A 17,996-nucleotide genomic window follows, 5' to 3' on the forward strand; every position below is an offset into this window, starting at 1 on the left:
CCCCTCTCCCCCCTTCCCTATAGGCAAATGCAGAGCACCCCCCCTTCCCTATAGGTAAATGCAGAGCAAAAAAAAAAAAAAGGATGCTCACCTGATGTCCTACGCAGCGATCTCCTCAGCTGCAGGGCCCGCGTCTTCTCCCCTCCACAGTACAGGCGCCGGATGAGTGACGTCACCGGCGCCTGTACTGCGTGCTGCGTGGGGGCGGAGGTCACGTCTCCTCTGTGTAGCTGCAGATGTGGCTCACACAGAGGGGACGCCTTCTCATGTATGTGCGTGTATCGCGCATACAGGAGAATGTAGCGCTGTCTGCTGGGGATCTGGGACGAGTGTCCCGGACCTCAGCAGCTGCGGCGGCAGGTCAGTCCGCCCCTGGCACCCCCCTTGAGAGTGGCACCCGGGGCGGGCCACCCCCCCCCCCCCCCCCCCCTTGGTACGCCACTGTCTCCCTCTATGAACAATTATATAAAATAGTTTTCTTCTCCCACTGTATTTGTTTATGTAGGTTTATTGTTTAACACAGCTTTAACACAATCATAACACAAGCGACAATATTCCTTTTGAGGATGCATTGCCTCACAAATTTTAGCAAAAATATAAAGGCAAAGGTGATGTACACAAGTAAGTGCAGAGCTTACGCTCTGATTCATTCATCTTTTAAGCTAGTATCATTAACTACCGCTCCTTATGTAGAGATCTGCTATTGTTCTAAGGATTCAATGGCCTCTTGAAATTCATGTTCAATATTTGTCAGAGGTCTGGGTGATGCTGGAAGGCATTTCTTCTGAAAATCAAAAAAAGACAGTCATTAACGGTGCCTTTACACAAGCCCTTTTAATTCAAGTTTTAATGCAGTTCAAGCAAACAACTGATAGTAAAGAAATTGGAAGGTTTTTATTTATTTGTAATTTTTTTAACACTAATATCGGCTTAAAAATCTGTAAAAAAAAAATCTACAATTTTGTAAAAAAAACAACAATTTTGTAGTAATTTGTTTTAGATTTCTTTTTGTTACCTCTTGAGATATAATGGTGTTTCCAGTAATGCTATTGGTAAGTTTATTGTTCCTCTGGAGATAATCTTGAATCTGTTAAAGTAAATCTTTCATTACATAGAGAACAATAACATTCTTATTTTCTTTAGTTACCTTTTAACAAACTGATGAAAAATTGTAATTGGTATTTGGATTTGTCTATGTTTTGCCTACATTGGTAAATAAATATAGACAATATATAGATAAAGCCTTAAACAGTAAATGTCAGGGGCGGAGCCAGTCAGAGAGCACAGACGTGCAGATCCCCAGCTGTGCAAGTTATGCCAATTTCCCTGAACAAAACCCCTGCCGCTACAGGGAGCAGTTTAAGCCCCAACTCGGGCCCACTGACTCACCAAGGAGCCTCTTTTCCCCACTGCATGGCGTGAGGATCCTTCCTCTCCCCATCATCAGTTCCATCTTGGAATCCCTCTGGCGACAGTGCCTGCATCCTAGGCCAGGCTGAGCTGGGTGACAGGACATAGAGGGACTCGGACTAAATTGTCTCCTCACTAGTGACGTGGTAATCTTCATGATTACCACATAAATAATGGGAGGAATCCTGAAAGCTTGTCTCTACAAAATTCTGTTAGTCCAATAAAAAAGGTACTACAAAATACTGCAAAAGTTTTTGATTTTGCATCGTGATCCTTTAGAAAGAAATGAACCCTTGTCTGTGAACTGACATTCATTCTAAGGAACAGACAACACACAGCTTATTCTACTAATAGTGGCTTTGCAAGACAAATCCGGAACTAGCTTTAGAATGTAGAATAGGCAAGACTATTCTTGGAGAGACCATATATCAGCTCTTCATCTCTCTTTGGGGAAGGGGGTGTTACACAGAGACCATGGTGTATTTATAACATATAGTGAATATTGTTCACACTCTGATTCTTCTTATACATTGTAGCATTCCATCAATCTGGTGTCATTAGCTCCTCCTCTGGAATAACCATATAAAATATAGATTGATCAGTTATGTAGAGATCCAACAATAAGATCAATTAGTCTTCTTTCCAATCATTCATGATGTAAAAATATTGCTACATCTTCATCAATAGTTTATCCAGTCCATTAGTTCATACAATTAGAATATAGCAATTTAAGATACAGTCTTTTCCCATAGCTTCATCTATGGAGTGGTGTACCCGGATTTGACTCAAATTTAGGCTTTTGCTCAGGTCGTCGAACTTTAGACCTTCTGGTTTGTGCAAACCGGTAAAAGCATGAAAGCACATGAAAAACAAGGTGTTTTGGTGCCCAGAGAAAGTGGGAGGAGCAAGGGCAGTGGCATAACATTAGGGTTACCATCATATCACATAATAACCCAGATTATCATATGATTTACTGGTTAAAGTGTCAATCATCTCAAAGGCCAATAGGAGACATCAAGGGGAGGGGAGTTTTACAGAGGTAAACGTTCACAAGCAGGCTCCAGCATTGTAGTGAAAGCAGCAGAGAGACCGAGAGAGAGAGAGAGAGAGAGAGAGAGAGAGAGAGAGAGAGAGAGAGAGAGAGAGAGAGAGAGAGAGAGAGATCAGGTCACAAGAATACACAGAGATAGAGATAGGACTGACAGTGTGTGTGAACAGCCACAATCTATTTCATGGAGCCATAATCTTTATCCTAACTATAACAAATCCGCCCTGCACAAATCCTATAGGGGCTATACAAGAATCCACAGCAAAGAAGTGATCATTCCCAGTCTCTTTGTGTGGGCTGGTCATAAGGGGACTATATGTCCATTACTACACAAGCCTAATCAAGTACCACAAAGCCCGACAAGCCTTTGTCAAGGCTCACCGAAAAAAAAAAAAAAAAACAGAACAAATACTGAACAGAGAAAAGCTGACCTGTATGATAGCAATAGATACGGAAAGTGCAATAAATGCAGCATAGTGCCTTTACTCACATCTACAGGGACTAATCACAAAAACAGTATAACTACAGTTTGTAGCATAGCAGCGGACTAAAAAGCATGTGCAGTTAAAACACATCAGCCTTATTAAGACACTGTACGTTTATTTTCCCGGTTCAATTACACATGTATTTTATCTTTCTACTGTGTGAAAGCAGCGAAAGAAAAACAGTGTGCATGTGACACGGATATGCCCTGTTAAAAGTAATAATAGTGACAAAAACTGTGTTAACAGGGCAGAAATGTGTCACATGCACATGCCTTTTACTACGCCGCTATTACACAGATAGAAATATATAATACATGTTTGATAACACAGTTTTTTTTCATTATTAATGGTTTTCCAAAACATGCATTATATCTTCCTATTTTTGTGATAGCAGAGAAGTAAAAAAGGCATCCATGTGAGATGCATCTGCCCTTTTAACACATTTTTTGTGCATATTATTGATTTCCTCAAACACGCATTATATGGTCCTGTGTGGGACATAGCAGCTCAATAAAAGCGACTGTAAGTTTACATTTTTGGGTTTAAACTTGCCTTCATATAACCTACCTGGTTATAAGAAAACTAACCTCCAAAACTATGTTTGATAAAGGCATTGTTGGACAGGGTAGAGGACAGAAGGCCCATGCCATGTTCTCTGTCAGTAAGAATGTTGGTAGCAGTACCAGCACCAGTAAAGGCAGCAGCAACAACAGCCAGGTGCTTGCTGGTTGTTGGAGCAGCCGCATCAGCCATCCCAAGTTCTCACTGCCTGCCTGAGGTTATGTGATTTTCAACGTATGATCCGGCTTTTCTGGACTGGATGAGTCATAAGTATTCTGAGGAGACGGCAGAGGACAATATGACGGTGAACCACCTGTCAGTGGATTCCTCCTTGTCTACAGTCACTTGGTGAGGTGGAAATGTCTATCCTTCACAATATGTTTCCTCCTCTCTGTCTTTGCCTCCCCCTACTGCAATGCAGAAGGAAAACACTAGCCAAGAGGAAGAGTTGTGTGAGGAGAGTTAAGCTTTGGAGTATGTTGCCGAAGTGGGGGAGGTGGAATCAGTGGCCGAGTGTAGCACTAGCGGGACTGGGGTGGTACATGGTAGGCATACTGTAAGGCATCATGGTGATTATGCTGAGGGTGGGCAAGGAGCCCCAAGCTGGCTGTGTAGCTTATCCTTAAACAAATACAATTTAGCCTCCTTCTCAGAAGGTGAGAAAAATTCCTTAATTTTGGCTTTATACCAAGGGTATAAGAGTGTGGCTTTCCAGTAGTCATTTTTTTTCCTTTAAGCTTGCAATATGCCTGCCACTCACCTGGCACTTAAAAAAACCATCCAGCTAGCCATCCTTGCAAGCTTTTCTGAGGGCCAAGCTTGTTTCGCCTCCATCCCATACCAAGGTTAGTCATGGCCCTTGTCCTCATCAGTGTCACCTTGCAAAGGGTCCTCATCCCCTATCCCTTCCATAGAGTTGGGGGGGGGGTTGGGGGGGCAGTGGCGGCAGGGGGAGGAGACAGTACTGGGAGGGGCACTCTGAGTGTGAGACAGTCAGTCACTGTCTCATTTCGAGTTATATAGAGGCTGGTGTGGGATTTTGTGGGATTTGCGCGTCCCACAGGCATAGTGCCTGACCACCCGCATCTGCCCGCAGCAGCCTCCTGACTGCCTGTGCACGCACATTTTGGGTTGGGTCCCGCAGGATCCCAATCCCAATGCAGGCCTCTATTGTGGATTCTGCTTTGTTTTGTTTACATTGTTAGGTCTCTGCCTGATATGTCTACTGTTCCTGGTTCCTTATCTCTGCCTGTTTATAGGACTTGATGTTGCTTGGACTCTGCATGTACGTAGTAAATAAACACCTTAATCAGCATTGCTGTGTCTGGCACTATCTTTAGTGTCAGTTTGCCACATTCTTCATGCCTGGCCAGCTGCCAATTGTGGCACAGTGGGTCCACAGGTGTTACACATGCTACCTAGATGCCGCATTTTGATGATGTTTTTTCCGCCTGGCCGTGGCTAATATTCCATGTAACTATCATGGCATGCCCTGTTCTGCACACAGACAACTGTATGGAGTGGCCCTCCCTCTCCGCTACATTATTGTGCAAAGCAAGGACATTTTTTCTGGCAAAATAATAGTGACTAGGCATGCGCCACCTGAGCTGGGCACACCCCATTAGCGGCCTGAAGTCCGTGGAGTCAACAAGATGGTACGGTAGCGGCTATGCCTCCAGCAACTTGGCCAGGTGCGAATTGAGGCACTAGAACAGGGTAACTGGGAGAATACCGTGGTCTGGCAGACAAATTCTCCAATAGATAACTGACGGGTTGAGGCGGAGGAGACACTGATGAGGACGAGACAAGATAATGTGTTGCCTGTGGACAAGGCTTGGTTTCTAGACAGTTATGAGGCCTCTGGAGGACCATCAGTAGCAGAAGCGTTTTCCTCACATTGTGGGGTGTCTCATGTGGCCTTGTGGTGATACTCCATGGGGGTAGAGGAAAAGTGGTGCAGTTGCCCATAACCAATCAGCTTGCTTCTTTAATTTTTAAAGAGGCCTGGGAAAAATTTAAGAACCTGTGCAGAGGAAGAGTGGGGCAGTTGCCTATAACAACCAATCAGCTTGCTTCTTTAATTTTTCACAGGCCTCTTTAAAAATTAAAGAAGCGATCTGATTGGTTGCTATGGGCAACTGCACCATTCTTCCTCTACCCAGGTTTTCATAAATCTCCCCCACATGCCTAGGTATAGACGTAGGGGAAGATTTATCAAAACCTGTCACGAGAAAAAGTTGCTGAGTTGCCCATAGCAACCAATCAGATCGCTTCATTCCTTTTTCACAGGCCTCTTTAAAAATGAAAGAAGCAATATGATTGGTTGCTATGGGCAACCCAGCAACTTTTTCTCTGGGCAGGTTTTGATAGAAAGTAAGCTTTGGCCAAGGTCCCAGTGTATGAACTGTTTGCTGAGACGACATATTGCCACATTGTCTGCATCTGGTAAGGTAGAAAAGAATTTCCGGACAGCAGAATATCGGACAGGGACTGAACCACCTGACCGTGCCCCTCCTCTTGAAGTTTTTTTTTATAGAATCTAAACATGCAGCAGCATCACCGTCACCTGAGCTCATCAAACCAGAAGCCCATTTTTTGTTTAACCCCTTAAGGAGCAAGGACGTACGGGGACGTCCTTGCACCCTGGGCTTTAAGGACATCCCCGTACGTCCTGGCATTTTCTGATCCCTGCCGCGCGCCGGGCAGAGATCGGAACGGCATGACTGCTGAAATCATTCAGCAGGCATGCCATGCAAATGCCGAGGGGGGTCCCGGGACCGCCGCATGTCGGCGATCGCCAGAGATCGCTTGCGAAATCACGCAAGCGATCTTTGGCGATTCGGGTCATTCGGGTCACTTGTGACCCGATGACCCTGGAATAAATGGTGATCGGCGGTGTACAATTCACCGCCAATCACCTGCCGTTGCTGGGGAGCGGTGACAATACTGTCACCACCCCAGCAACGCTGCTATTGGCCTGCAATCGTCCGGCCAATAGCAGAGCGGCAGAGGAGGGGTTAACGGCTCCTTCCCGCTGCTGGAACCGCTGTTTTTGTTCAGTCAGTGGGTGCAGCAGGGAGAAGAAGCTGTGGATCCCCCCTCGGAGCTCCAGAGCCCCCTCAGGAGCCTTAGAATAGGGTAAGCTTATTGCAGGGACAGGTAGGAGTTCGATAAGTTAAAAAGTGACATAAAAGTAAAAAAAAAAAAAGTACCCCCCCCCTCTGATCCCCTAATAGGTCCCCAGGGTCCTATTAGGGTCTGATCCCTGACCCCGGGTCCTATTAGGGGGTTCAGGGAGCTGCGTGCGCCATCCCGTTTTTTTTTTTGGCCTCAGCTTTTTTTTTTTTTTTTTTTTTTTTTTTTTATAACCCCCCCCCCCCCTGACCCCCTAATAGGTTCCCCAGGGTCCTATTAGGGTCTGATCCCTTACCCCGGGTCCTATTAGGGATTCAGGGAGCTGCGTTTGCCACCCCTTTTTTTGGGGGGGCGCAGTTTTTTTTTTTTTTCCCTATTACTGTAATACACTTTTTACACCAAGCACCACACAGTACATACTTCCCTGCCCCAAAATTTTTGGAGGCCTACGTGCCCCTCAGGGAACTCTCGGTAGATGAGTCTCTCATCAGTTTTAAGGGGAGACTCATCTTCCACCAGTATATTCCCTCGAAGCAGGCGCGGTATGGCGTGAAACTCTACAAACTTTGTGAGAGTACCTCCGGGTACACTTACAAGTTTAGAGTATACGAGGGACGAGATTCCCGTATTGAACCCCCAGAATGTCCCCCCACTCTGGGTATTAGCGGGAAACTCGTCTGGCACCTTGTGCACCCACTGCTGGATAAGGGTTTTCACGTATACGTGGATAACTTTTATACCAGCATCCCTCTGTTCAAATCCCTTTCCGCCAGATCCACGTCCGCTTGTGGGACCGTGCGGAAGAACCAGAGAGGCCTCCCTCTAAATTTGGTCCAGACGCCTATCCCCAAGGGTGAGTCCCATGCCATGACCCATGATAACCTGTTGTTGGTAAAGTGTAAGGATAAGAGGGATGTCCTTATACTCACCACTATTCATGGGAATGGCAGCACCCCTGTCCCTGTGCGAGGTACCGTGGGACCGGTCCTCAAGCCCGATTGTATTCTGGACTACAATCGGTATATGGGGGGAGTTGATCTCTCAGATCAAGTCCTCAAGCCATACAACGCCATGCGGAAAACACGGGCATGGTACAAAAAAGTTGTTGTCTACTTGGTACAGGTTGCCATGTACAACGCTTTTGTACTATCCCAGTACGCTGGCAACACAGGGACATTCCTCCAGTACCAAGAAGAAGTCCTAAGGTTCCTGATCTTTGCTGACCGGGAAAGATCAGGCCGGACTTCCCAAGGGTCTGGAGTTGTAGGCGCCAGGATCGTCCCAGGCCAGCACTTTCCAGGTGTGATCCCCCACAGTGGAAAGAAGGGACGATCCCAGAAAAAATGCTGAGTGTGTTACAGGAAGGGGATGCAGAGGGACACCAGGTACCAATGTGACACTTGCCCAGATAATCCGGGCCTCTGCATAGGCTGCTTCAGGGAGTATCACACTTCCATGGAGCCCTAAATTTTCCCTTTTTATTAGAATTTTCCATAATTTGACCAATGTACCAAGTCCAGAGTACATTCCAAAATATAACCCCCATAAATCACTAAATTGCCCAAAAAAAACCTTTAAAAAACGAACAACCTGATAAGACCTCTGGGGGTATTTTGTCAAAAATGGGTCAAAGGTCACTGAGTCACTATCATCAGGGACTTTTTTATGTTGCCTCAAATGTGCAGCGCTCTCTCTCCACCTGAGCGGGTGCGCATTTGAGGCAACAGGTTAGGGACGACCACACACATCATATTCCCAGAATGATGATTCAGAGTATAGGGTTTGGGGCGGGCATATTTTTTTAAGTTTTGGCTATTCTCTGGGTCATCATTCTGGGAACATATCCTGTTTTATTATGTTTTATAATTTTCTGGCCCACTGTACCCCATATTACGGGCCTCTGTACCCCACCTGTCTACCCCAGTTAAGGCCCGTTGTCCCCCATAGTGTTCCCCTATTTTAGGGCTCAGTGCTCCCCCATTAACGCTCCTTGAGGGGGGGTCCCACATCCTGGCTCCACATCAAGCTCAAGGTCCCTGACTGCGCTCCCACTCAAGCAAGACCTGCTGTGCACCCGCCAAGCCTAAATCATCAAAAAATAACGTATGTACGTACTCCAAAGAAATGTATTTACAAATTGTGGGGTGTCTTTTCTGCTATTAACCCTTGTAAAAATTTTAAATTTGGGGGGAAACACACATTTTAGTGAAAAAAAATAAATAATTTTTAACATATGCAAAAGTTGTGAAACCCCTGTGGGGTATTAAGGCTTACTTTACCCCTTGTTACATTCCTCAAGGGGTCTAGTTTCCAAAATGGTATGCCGCGGGGGGTATTTTGCTGTCCTGGCACCATAGGGGATTCCTAAATGCGGCATGCCCCCAGAGCAAAATTTGCTTCCAAAAAGCCAAATGTGACTACTCCTCTTCTGAGACCTGCAGTGCACCAGCAGAGCACTTTCTACCCCCACATGGGGTGTTTTCTGAATCGGGAGAAATGGGGCTTCAAATTTTGGGGGGTATTTTCTGCTTTAACTCTTTGTAAAAATTAAAAATTTTGGGGAAAACAAGCATTTTATGTAAAATTTTTTCTTTTTTTTTACATTTGCAAAAGTCATGAAACATCTGTGGGGTATTAAGGCTCACTTAATTCCTTGTTACGTTCCCCGAGGGGTCTAGTTTCCAAAATGGTATGCCATGTGGCATTTTTGCTGTTTTGGAACCCTAGGGGCTTCCTAAAGGTGACATGCCCCCCAAAAACCATTTCAGAAAAATGTTCTCTCCAAAATCCCCTTGTCACTCCTTCCCTTCTGAGCCCTTTACTGCGCCCGCCGAACAATTTACATAGACATATGAGGTATGTGCTTACTCGAGAGAAATTGGGCTACAAATACCAGTAAAAATGTTCTCCTTTTACCCCTTGCAAAAATTAAAAAATTGGGTCTACAAGAACATGCGAGTGTAAAAAATGAAGATTGTGAATTTTCTCCGTCACTTTGCTGCTATTCCTGTGAAACACCTAAAGGGTTAAAACACTTACTGAATGTCATTTTGAATACTTTGGGGGGTGCACTTTTTATAATGGGGTCATTTATGGGGTATTTCTAATATGAAGACCCTTCAAATCCACTTCAAAACTGAACTGGTCACTGAAATATAGTGAGTGTGAAAATTTTGTGAAAAATTTGAAAATTGCTGCGGAACTTTGAAGCCCTCTGGTGTCTTCCAAAAGTAAAAACACCTCAATTTTTTTAAGCAAACATAATGTAGACATATTTTATATGTGATCCAAAAAAAAATTAGTTTGAATATCCATTTTCCTTACAAGCAGAGAGCTTAGAAAAATGCAAAATTTTCATTTTTTTCATAAAATTTTGGGATTTTTCACCATGAAAGGATGCAAGTTGCCACAAAATTTTACCACTATGTTAAAGCAGAATATGTCACGAAAAAACAATCTCAGAATGATAACTAAAAGCATTCCAGAGTTATTAATGTTTAAAGTGACAGTGGTCAGATGTGCAAAAAACGCTCTGGTCCTAAGGTGTAAAATGGCCTGGTCCTTAAGGGGTTAAAGGGGTACTAGGGTGGATTTTTTTTTTTTCAAATCAACAGGTTTGTAAATGACTTCTATTAAAAAAATCTTAACCCTTGCAGTATTTATCATCTGCTTTATACTACAGAGGAAGGGGAGTTGTTTTTTTTTCTGTCTGAACACAGTGCTCTCTGCTGACACCTCTGTCCATGTCAGGAACTGTCCGGAGCAGAAGAGGTTTGCTATAGGAATTTTCTCCTACTCTGGACAGTTTTTGACACAGAAAGAGGTGTCAGAAGAGAGCATTTCTCCTGGGGAGGGCCTTTCCTGCATGGAGCCCCGGGAGTCCCGGGCTTCTACCTCTCGTTCCCAGCTGGCGAGAGGGGGGAAGACAGTGTCTACAGCCGGTTCCAAGGTCGGGGTGAGGCGTTCCAGCAGGGCCTGCAGAAATGTGGAGCCCGCTCCCCCGTCCGGATGCAAGAATACTGGCAAGAGCAGCAGACCTTCTGCTACTCCAGAACCCCAGCAATGGGGGGTGTGGGGTCCAAGAGAGTCGATGGCAACTTAACGGTCGCAGATCCAGGCCAAGATGGCGGAGTATGAGGAGTTGGGCAGAAGACTTCAGAGCCTGAGGGAAGACCTGAAGTTCTCATGCTACCAGGCTGACCATCCCTCTTGAGGTAAGAGGCAGAAGTTTTCTGCCCAGGTGCGGGCTCTGAAGATAGAGGTGGCTGAGGTGGAGGAGGCCAGAAGGAACATTGCTGGAGGTGCAGGGATCTTTAAAGAGAAACTGTCTAATGAACATAGGTTTAAAGTAATGCAAGCAGGTGCAGACAGCCATGAAGACAGCAGTGAGGAGGAAGATGGAGGGGAGGAAGGTGACGGAGAGTCGGGGGAAGGTGAAGCTATGGAAAGTGAGGGGAATGTCATCCCTGGTGCATGTGACCCCCAGCCCCCCAAAGATAGCTACCCTGAGCCATATGAGGTTGCGCTACCTTCCAGTAATGGTGAGACGGAGGATAGCGGTGAGAAGGACCTGGCTACTGGGGGTTTATGGAGAGCCATCATGCTGCAAGAGTCACCTACCCGCTTGGAGAATTTTCCCTTCGGTGAGGATCTTGGCAAAGATGAATTAGTAAAGAAAAGGAAAAAAAAGAAGCAGAAAGTCCAAGAAACAGTGTATTTTGTGTTTCGTCCTTTCCAGCAGTCTGGGCCAGCTGTGAAGTTGGTTCAGGCTGCTGGGTCCCCCAAACTGCCAGACCCCATTCTTGTGGTGGAGCGGGGCCAGAAAGGGGGGTATAGCATGGGGTCAGAAAAGGCTGCGGATGCAATAGATGGGGGGGGGGGAGTGTCTGGGCACTAGTGGCAGAGAGCGATGTGTACATGTGCTTGGGGGGTGGTCCACCGAGTACTGTGTGTTCTGCGGACGCTTCGAGGCACTCCTCTATGGGGGGTGTCCGGGCGCCAGGATCATCGGCAGAGCCCGTGCGGTCGGGCAAAGCAAGCGCTGGCACTGTGGGTGAAGCGGGGGTCCCCTTTGAGGGGCAGCCCCAGACTCAGGAGGTGACAATAGCCACGGAGGAGGAGCCATCAGCGCCGGCCCTAGCAGCCAAGCCAGCACAGAGACTGTTAATAAAACCAGCAGTACTACAGGTCCCAGCCAACTCAGAATCTGTCAGGCATGAAAAGAGTGGAGGATGTGAGAATGCTGTGTAGTAGTGTTGTGGATGAGAGGAGTGTAAGTGGAGTGAATGATGGTGGGAGTAGTGGTGGTAAGAATGGGAAGTTTGGTATGGATGGGAATAAAGATGGGAGTAGTGGTGTGAGAGGCTGTACTGATGGTTCTGAGTCTGGTCCGGCTGCTCTCCCGGTAGTGACTGCTCCTAGGAGCTATGCTAATGTCCCTGCCGGGGGTTCAGGGGGGTCCCCGTCTCGGTCCGACTCTGGTGGTCACTTGCAACAGCGCCTCCTGGAGGCTCTGCGTAGGGGCGACAGGTCGATCCAGGTAGAGGGAAGGGGTGAGGTCGACCTGTATTTCTGGATAGAGAGGCATGGTTTGGGGGCTTTCCGAGAGTGGAATGGGGAGGTGGTCTGGTCCCTCCTGACACCCGAGCAGGACAATAACTGTAGAAATGTGGACCGTCTGATTTGGAGGGGCGAGGATGCGTGTCCATCTTGCGCAAAAGTGGTTGAGATCCTCCTTCAGATGGAATTCAGGGCGAGTGACATCTTTGCCCTGATTCACCCCTACGGTTCGTCCGAGTGACGGACATGCCCAAGAAAAACCTGGATGAGCACAGCATCTAGTCCGGTGCCTGGACGTTTTCCGTCAAACTCAAGCGTTCAGGGAGTACGGTTGCCCACATTCTGTCAGCCGCCTTCCTTGGACGTGATAGGATCCAGGTCTTCTACCAGGGGCAACCTAAGGTCTGTCACAGGTGTGGCAGCCCCACCCAATCTAGCGCAGCCTGTACTGTGCAGGTCTGTGCTTTGTGTGGTGGGTCATCTGGCCGCATCCTGTAGGCAGATCCGGTGCCACCTGTGTGGTGTCCTCGGACACCCTTTCAGCCGTTGTCCTAGCGCCTTCGCCCGTGCAGCGGCCGCTCCAGCTGAGGAGAGCTGTGAAGTTGCCTCGGCTGGGGCGGGTACGGGCAGGGATGGGGGCGCAACAGGGCTAGTGAGGAGGAAAAAGGGCCCCGCCAAACTAAGGCGGGAGGAAAATCGTAGGAGGAGTGGGGAGCTGGAGAGTGCCCAGGTGACGGGGGTAGCTCCAACCCCAGCTCCTGAAGCTGGCCCTGTAACCGCAGGCAATATGGCCAACCCTTCCGATTCCTCCCACTATGAAAGTGTGGATGAGGAGAGCGGGGAGAGGCCCAAAAAGAAAGACAAGGGCAAAAGGAAGGGGAGAAAGAAGAGGCCAGAGCCCTCTGTTCCTTGTACTGCGGGCCAGGTCCAAAACGGAAGCCCGACTGCCCCCCCTCTGATTGACCTGTAAAACCGGTACCTCGTCCTCGATACCATCTCCTCCCCCTCCTTGGAGGGGGAAGCTGAGGGTGAGGTGCCTAGGGAGAAGGAGCCTCTGGGGTGAACTAGGCCCTGTCCTGTCGGGGCACCATACTCGGAGGGCAGGGCTAGACCGGGGCCAGACGGAGATGGGGATAAAATTGATCTATCTGAGTAAAAAAAAGATCAAAGAGTGGTCCTGCCCTCTCATCTTCTTCAGGGGATGAGGGGGAAAAAAAAGAAGGGAAAACAAAAGTAAAGGGTGTGGCCGTCTAATTTTATCACCCTGTATGGCGGCACTCCCCCCATTGACGCTGGCATCTATTAACTGTGCCAGCATAAAGTCTGATATGGCTAGATTTGCAGCCTTTGATTTTCTCTGTAGTGTTGAAGCCGACATTTTCTTTTTACAGGAGACCAGGATGTCAGATCTAGCCTTCCTGGTAAAAGCCAGGAGAGAGTGGAGGCACGGTCCCTCCCACTGGTCTCTTGCGGCTGAGCCGTATAGTGGGGTGGCGGTACTTTTTACCACTCCTGTTGAATGCCAACGGGTAATTGAATTAGAAATGGGGAGGTGCCTAATCTTAGATGTGTTCATGAAGGGACATGAGCTCCGGCTCATTAACATCTACTACCCGCAAACTAAGCGGGGCCGTAAAGATCTCTTTATGAGGATTAAGCCCTTTCTTTTTACAAGTCAGCAGGTGATCTTTGGAGGGGACTTCAATAATGTCACGAGGTCCCAAGATAGGAGAGGCTCCAATGGTCCACTGACTTGCGATAGTGTTGCACTGATTAGCATAGCTAGAGAAGCACGCCTAGAGGACGCCCACATCCGGAGCCCCTAGGGCCATGTGGGTTTCACCTATCATCAAGGTAGCCGCAGGTCTAGGATAGACAGGTTTTATTTGAAGGAGGAAGCCATCTCTTCCGCAGTGTCCGTGGTTGAGGTGGAGTTCTCCGATCACTGCATGATTTTGTTTTACCTGAATGTTTCAGAGACCCCCCGGATGGGAAAAGGTTATAGGAAGCTGAATTCATCCCTCCTGGAGGAAGCGGAGATAAGACAGTCCTTTGAGGATTTTCTTCAGAGTCAGGTACCTTTACTGGATCTTTGTAGTAATAGGCTGGAGTGGTGGGAGATATTCAAGAAGCGGGTTGTGGGGTTCTTTCGCCAGCTCTCGAGCCTCAGGTCCCTGAACAGGTACCGCTTGTATCAGGGTCTGAGGAGGAAACTCTAGCTTCTCGTCTCGACTGGAGGTAGCAGAGAGGATATCTCCAGAGTGAAGTCCTTGCTGATGAGGTTTCCGTATGATAGACACGCATCTTTGGTTTTTGAGAGGGATTTTGGGAAGTACCACTCGCCCGACCCTTACAGAAACTGTAAGATGTCAGTGAGTAGTAAAGTCATTTCAGGACTGATTGATAGTACAGGATCTCTGAATCGGTCCAGATCAGAGATCTTGGAGGTCGTCAGATCCTTCTACTCGCACCTCTTGAGGAGGAAGGATCTAGATCGAGACAAGATGTCTGTTTTCCTGGCTGAAGCCATTCCTGAGCCAGGGGTTGACCACTCTGTTGATGTTTTGGCAGAAGAAAGCAGGGAAGAAGTGAGACTGGCGATTGAGGGGCTTGCCCCTAAGAAGTCGCCAGGTCCGGATGGCTTAACACCCGAGTGGTACAGGACCTTTAATGGAGTCTTTAGCTCCCCTCTTGACTGAGGTATTCAATAAGTGTCTCTCCTCAGGCACTCTGCCGAAGTCAATGTGGAGGTCAGCCCTGATTCTCCTGTCAAAGGGTAAAGATCCTAGCCATACTGAGAATTGGAGACCCATAGCTCTTCTCAATACGGACAGGAAGCCTCTGGCCAAGATACTGTTTAATCGGTTGGTGAAGTTTGCATCCCGGCTCCTTTCGGGGGCCTAGCACTGCTCTGTTCCAGGCCGAAGCACTTTAAGTGCTGTCCTTAGTGTCAGGGAGGCAGTGGTGCGGAGTAGTGCGGGTTTCTGGAAGGGGTACTTGCTGTCCCTGGATCAAGCCTGAACCATGAGTACCTCTGGTCCGTCCTCCTGAGATATGGCTTACCGAGTACTTTTGTCAATTGGCTTAAGATCTTGTATGCAGGGGCAGAGAGTTTCCCGCTGGTGAACGATTGGTCTGATCGCTCTTTTGTGGTGGGGTCTGGAGTCCGTCAGGGTTGTCCATTGAGCCTGCTTTCATATGTGTTTGCAATCGATCCCTTCGTCCGGAGGGTGGATTGTGGGCTGTTGGCGGGAGTCAGGATGAGTCTGGCGGAGCTGGATGTCACCTAGAGAGTGGTGGCGTACGCTAAGGATGTCACCTTTTTCGTGTCCTCGAGAGAGAGGAGGTCGATGTCGTGATGTCGTAAGTGGACCGCAACTCGGAGGCATCAGGGTCTAAGATCAACCGGGATAAGTGGGAAAGTCTCTAATTGGGAGGGGGAGAGCAAACGTTTGATCTCCCGGACACCCTTCCAGGGCCCCAAGAGTCAGCAAAAGTATTGGGTATCACATTTGGCCAAGATGATTATCCCACCAAAAAATGGGATGGTAAGCTACAGGATGTTACCCAGAAGGTTAACCAGTGGAAGGGTTGGTCTATGACCCTCAGGGAAAGGGTACACCTGATCAAATCGTACCTGCTCCCCTTGTTTATTTATCTGGGCAGTGTATGTATCTTGCCAGTGGCCTACTATACTAGGATCTACAGCCTGTTTTTCCAACTGTTATGGTGAAACAGGATGAACCTAGTCAAGAGGGAGGTTACGTATCGCACGAGGAGACTATGGGGTTTATCTATGGTAAACCCTGTGGTGTTCTTAACGAACACCTTCTTGAAAGCCAACATCTGAAACCTCTGGTCGGAGAGGGCTCCTCCATGGGTACTCTCCTGCAGGGAATGGTTTTGGCATTTTTTCCAGAAATGGGAGACAGGAGGGTGAGTGAAGGACCTCTGTACGCATCACGGATATCTTCCGGCTTATGCTACCCCGACTCTGAAGGCGATACTTCGCTGGGGTCTGGGAGATCAGGACCCAGTCAAGGCAGTTCCTTGACAAGCGGGTTCTGTTGACCCACTTTCAGAAGCCTCTGGTGCTCAGGGACTGCCCAGGTCGGGATCTGAGGGTGGGGTTGTACATTTTAAACATGAAAAGGATCCCCCAGAAGTTTTGGAACTTGGCCTGGCGCTGCTTTTAGGGGAAGCTATATGTAAGGGACAACCTGAAGTACAGGAACTCTGATAACTAGGGATGTCCCTAAGAAGAGTGCGGGGACACGCTGGAAAGTATGGACCACTTCCTGCTTCATTGTCCCTTTAATATAGGGGTTTACAACAGGGTGGGTGCTTCCATAGGTTGGAGTCAACTTGCCGGCCTTACCTATCCGGAGTGGGCTTATGGGGCATTCAGGACCCTGGGTGGCCGAGACCAGGGCACTTTATTCTTAGTTAGTTTAGTGGTTAGGTACTACACATGGAATGCACAGTTTTTAGCCTCGACCCAACAGAAAATCCTCTCTGAGGTGGAGGTCTGTAGAAATATCATCGGTGACCTCGGAAAGATCAGGTCTTTGGAGTATGGCAGTCTTGGTACCAGTAGGGCTTCTCTCCTGTGGAGAGGTTTTTCATTTGATGTGCCCTAGGTACTAGGCCCTTAAGGTAAAGTACCTTAATTTTGGCCAGGGATAGTGTATATATGTTAGGGTGAGTACAGGGTCAGTTTCATGAAGGGATAGTGATAGGGTTAGAGGTTGATCGGGAAAAGAATTTAAATTAAATTTTATCAGGATTGCCATCCTTCTTCCTGGTGAGGGGCTATGCCTGTCACCTTAGCCTTTTTGTTTTGTTTTCTGTGGATAGACTGTAAAGGGCTTGCAGGCAACCAACCTTGGGCCTTGTGTGGGTTTGGTGTATTGTATTGGTGATATTGTTTTACTGTAGAGTATGTATATATTGTTATGTTTATATTAGTTGGGTATGGGTGTATTTTAGGTTGGGTGGGGGGTTTTCGGGGGTGGTGGTGGTCTGGCATGGGTCAGTTATGGACAAAAAGTGGACAGAAACTGTGATCTATGGACTTTGACCTATGTCCAGAGGGGGTGATGGGATAGTTTAGTGTGGGATAGTTTAGTGTAGGTTGTTAGGTTATTTTTGTTATATAGTTATACTGTTATTTAGTTATACTGTTATATATGTTGATATGTATAAGTTGTTGTGTGGTTTTTTTTTCTTATATAATGTGTGTGTTCAAAAACTGTTTACCAAGTTGGAGTCATTTTTAGTTACGGCAGTTAGCCATATATTTATTTATTTATTTTATTATTGTAATTTTTTATTTTTTTGTTATTAAGTAATAAGGGAAAGGAGATAAAGAAGGAAACATTTCCAATGTGGCTTATTTTTAGTTACAGCAGTTGCCCATATTTATTTATTTATTTATTTTTAATTTTTTTTCTCTCTTTCGTTTTTGCGTGTGTAGTGTCGTGAATGGTTTTAGCTGGGCTGGCCGGTTAGGCAGGATTTAGGTTCTATGGTGGTTTTTGTGTTATAGTTATTGCTGGTTATGCTTATTTTTTTGTTTTTCTTTAGAGACTGAAAGTTTGTATTTATGTTTATAAGAATGTTTGTATTTCTGTTAAGTTTTATATTTTCATAATAAAAATAATGTCAGCAGAGAGCACTGTGGCCAGACAGAAAAGAACAACTCAATTTCCTCTATAATATACAGCAGTCGATAAGTTCTGTAAGGAATAAAAATTTTTTACTGAAGTAATTTAAAAATCTGTTTAACTTTCTGGAGC

General features: G+C 46.9%; 1 protein-coding gene across 6 annotated transcripts in view; it reads right to left on the reverse strand.

Annotated features, from left to right (window-relative positions):
* Nucleotides 1-493: 493 nt before the first annotated feature.
* Nucleotides 494-17,996, reverse strand: part of LOC130277031 (capping protein, Arp2/3 and myosin-I linker protein 3-like) — a 530,598-nt gene continuing 513,095 nt past the window's right edge. For 5 of the 6 annotated variants that reach the window (XM_056527256.1, XM_056527257.1, XM_056527254.1 and 2 more), the window contains 2 exons: nucleotides 1,016-1,087; nucleotides 494-784 (listed from right to left, as the gene is read on the reverse strand). In XM_056527256.1, coding sequence (XP_056383231.1) covers nucleotides 701-784; nucleotides 1,016-1,087 — 156 coding nt within the window. In that variant the 3' untranslated portion in view covers nucleotides 494-700. The remainder of the gene's footprint in view (nucleotides 785-1,015; nucleotides 1,088-17,996) is intronic. The other variant, XM_056527255.1, reaches the window with a different exon arrangement.

The sequence above is a fragment of the Hyla sarda genome, chromosome 6, assembly GCF_029499605.1.
Source record: "Hyla sarda isolate aHylSar1 chromosome 6, aHylSar1.hap1, whole genome shotgun sequence".
Taxonomy (NCBI): Eukaryota; Metazoa; Chordata; class Amphibia; order Anura; family Hylidae; genus Hyla; species Hyla sarda.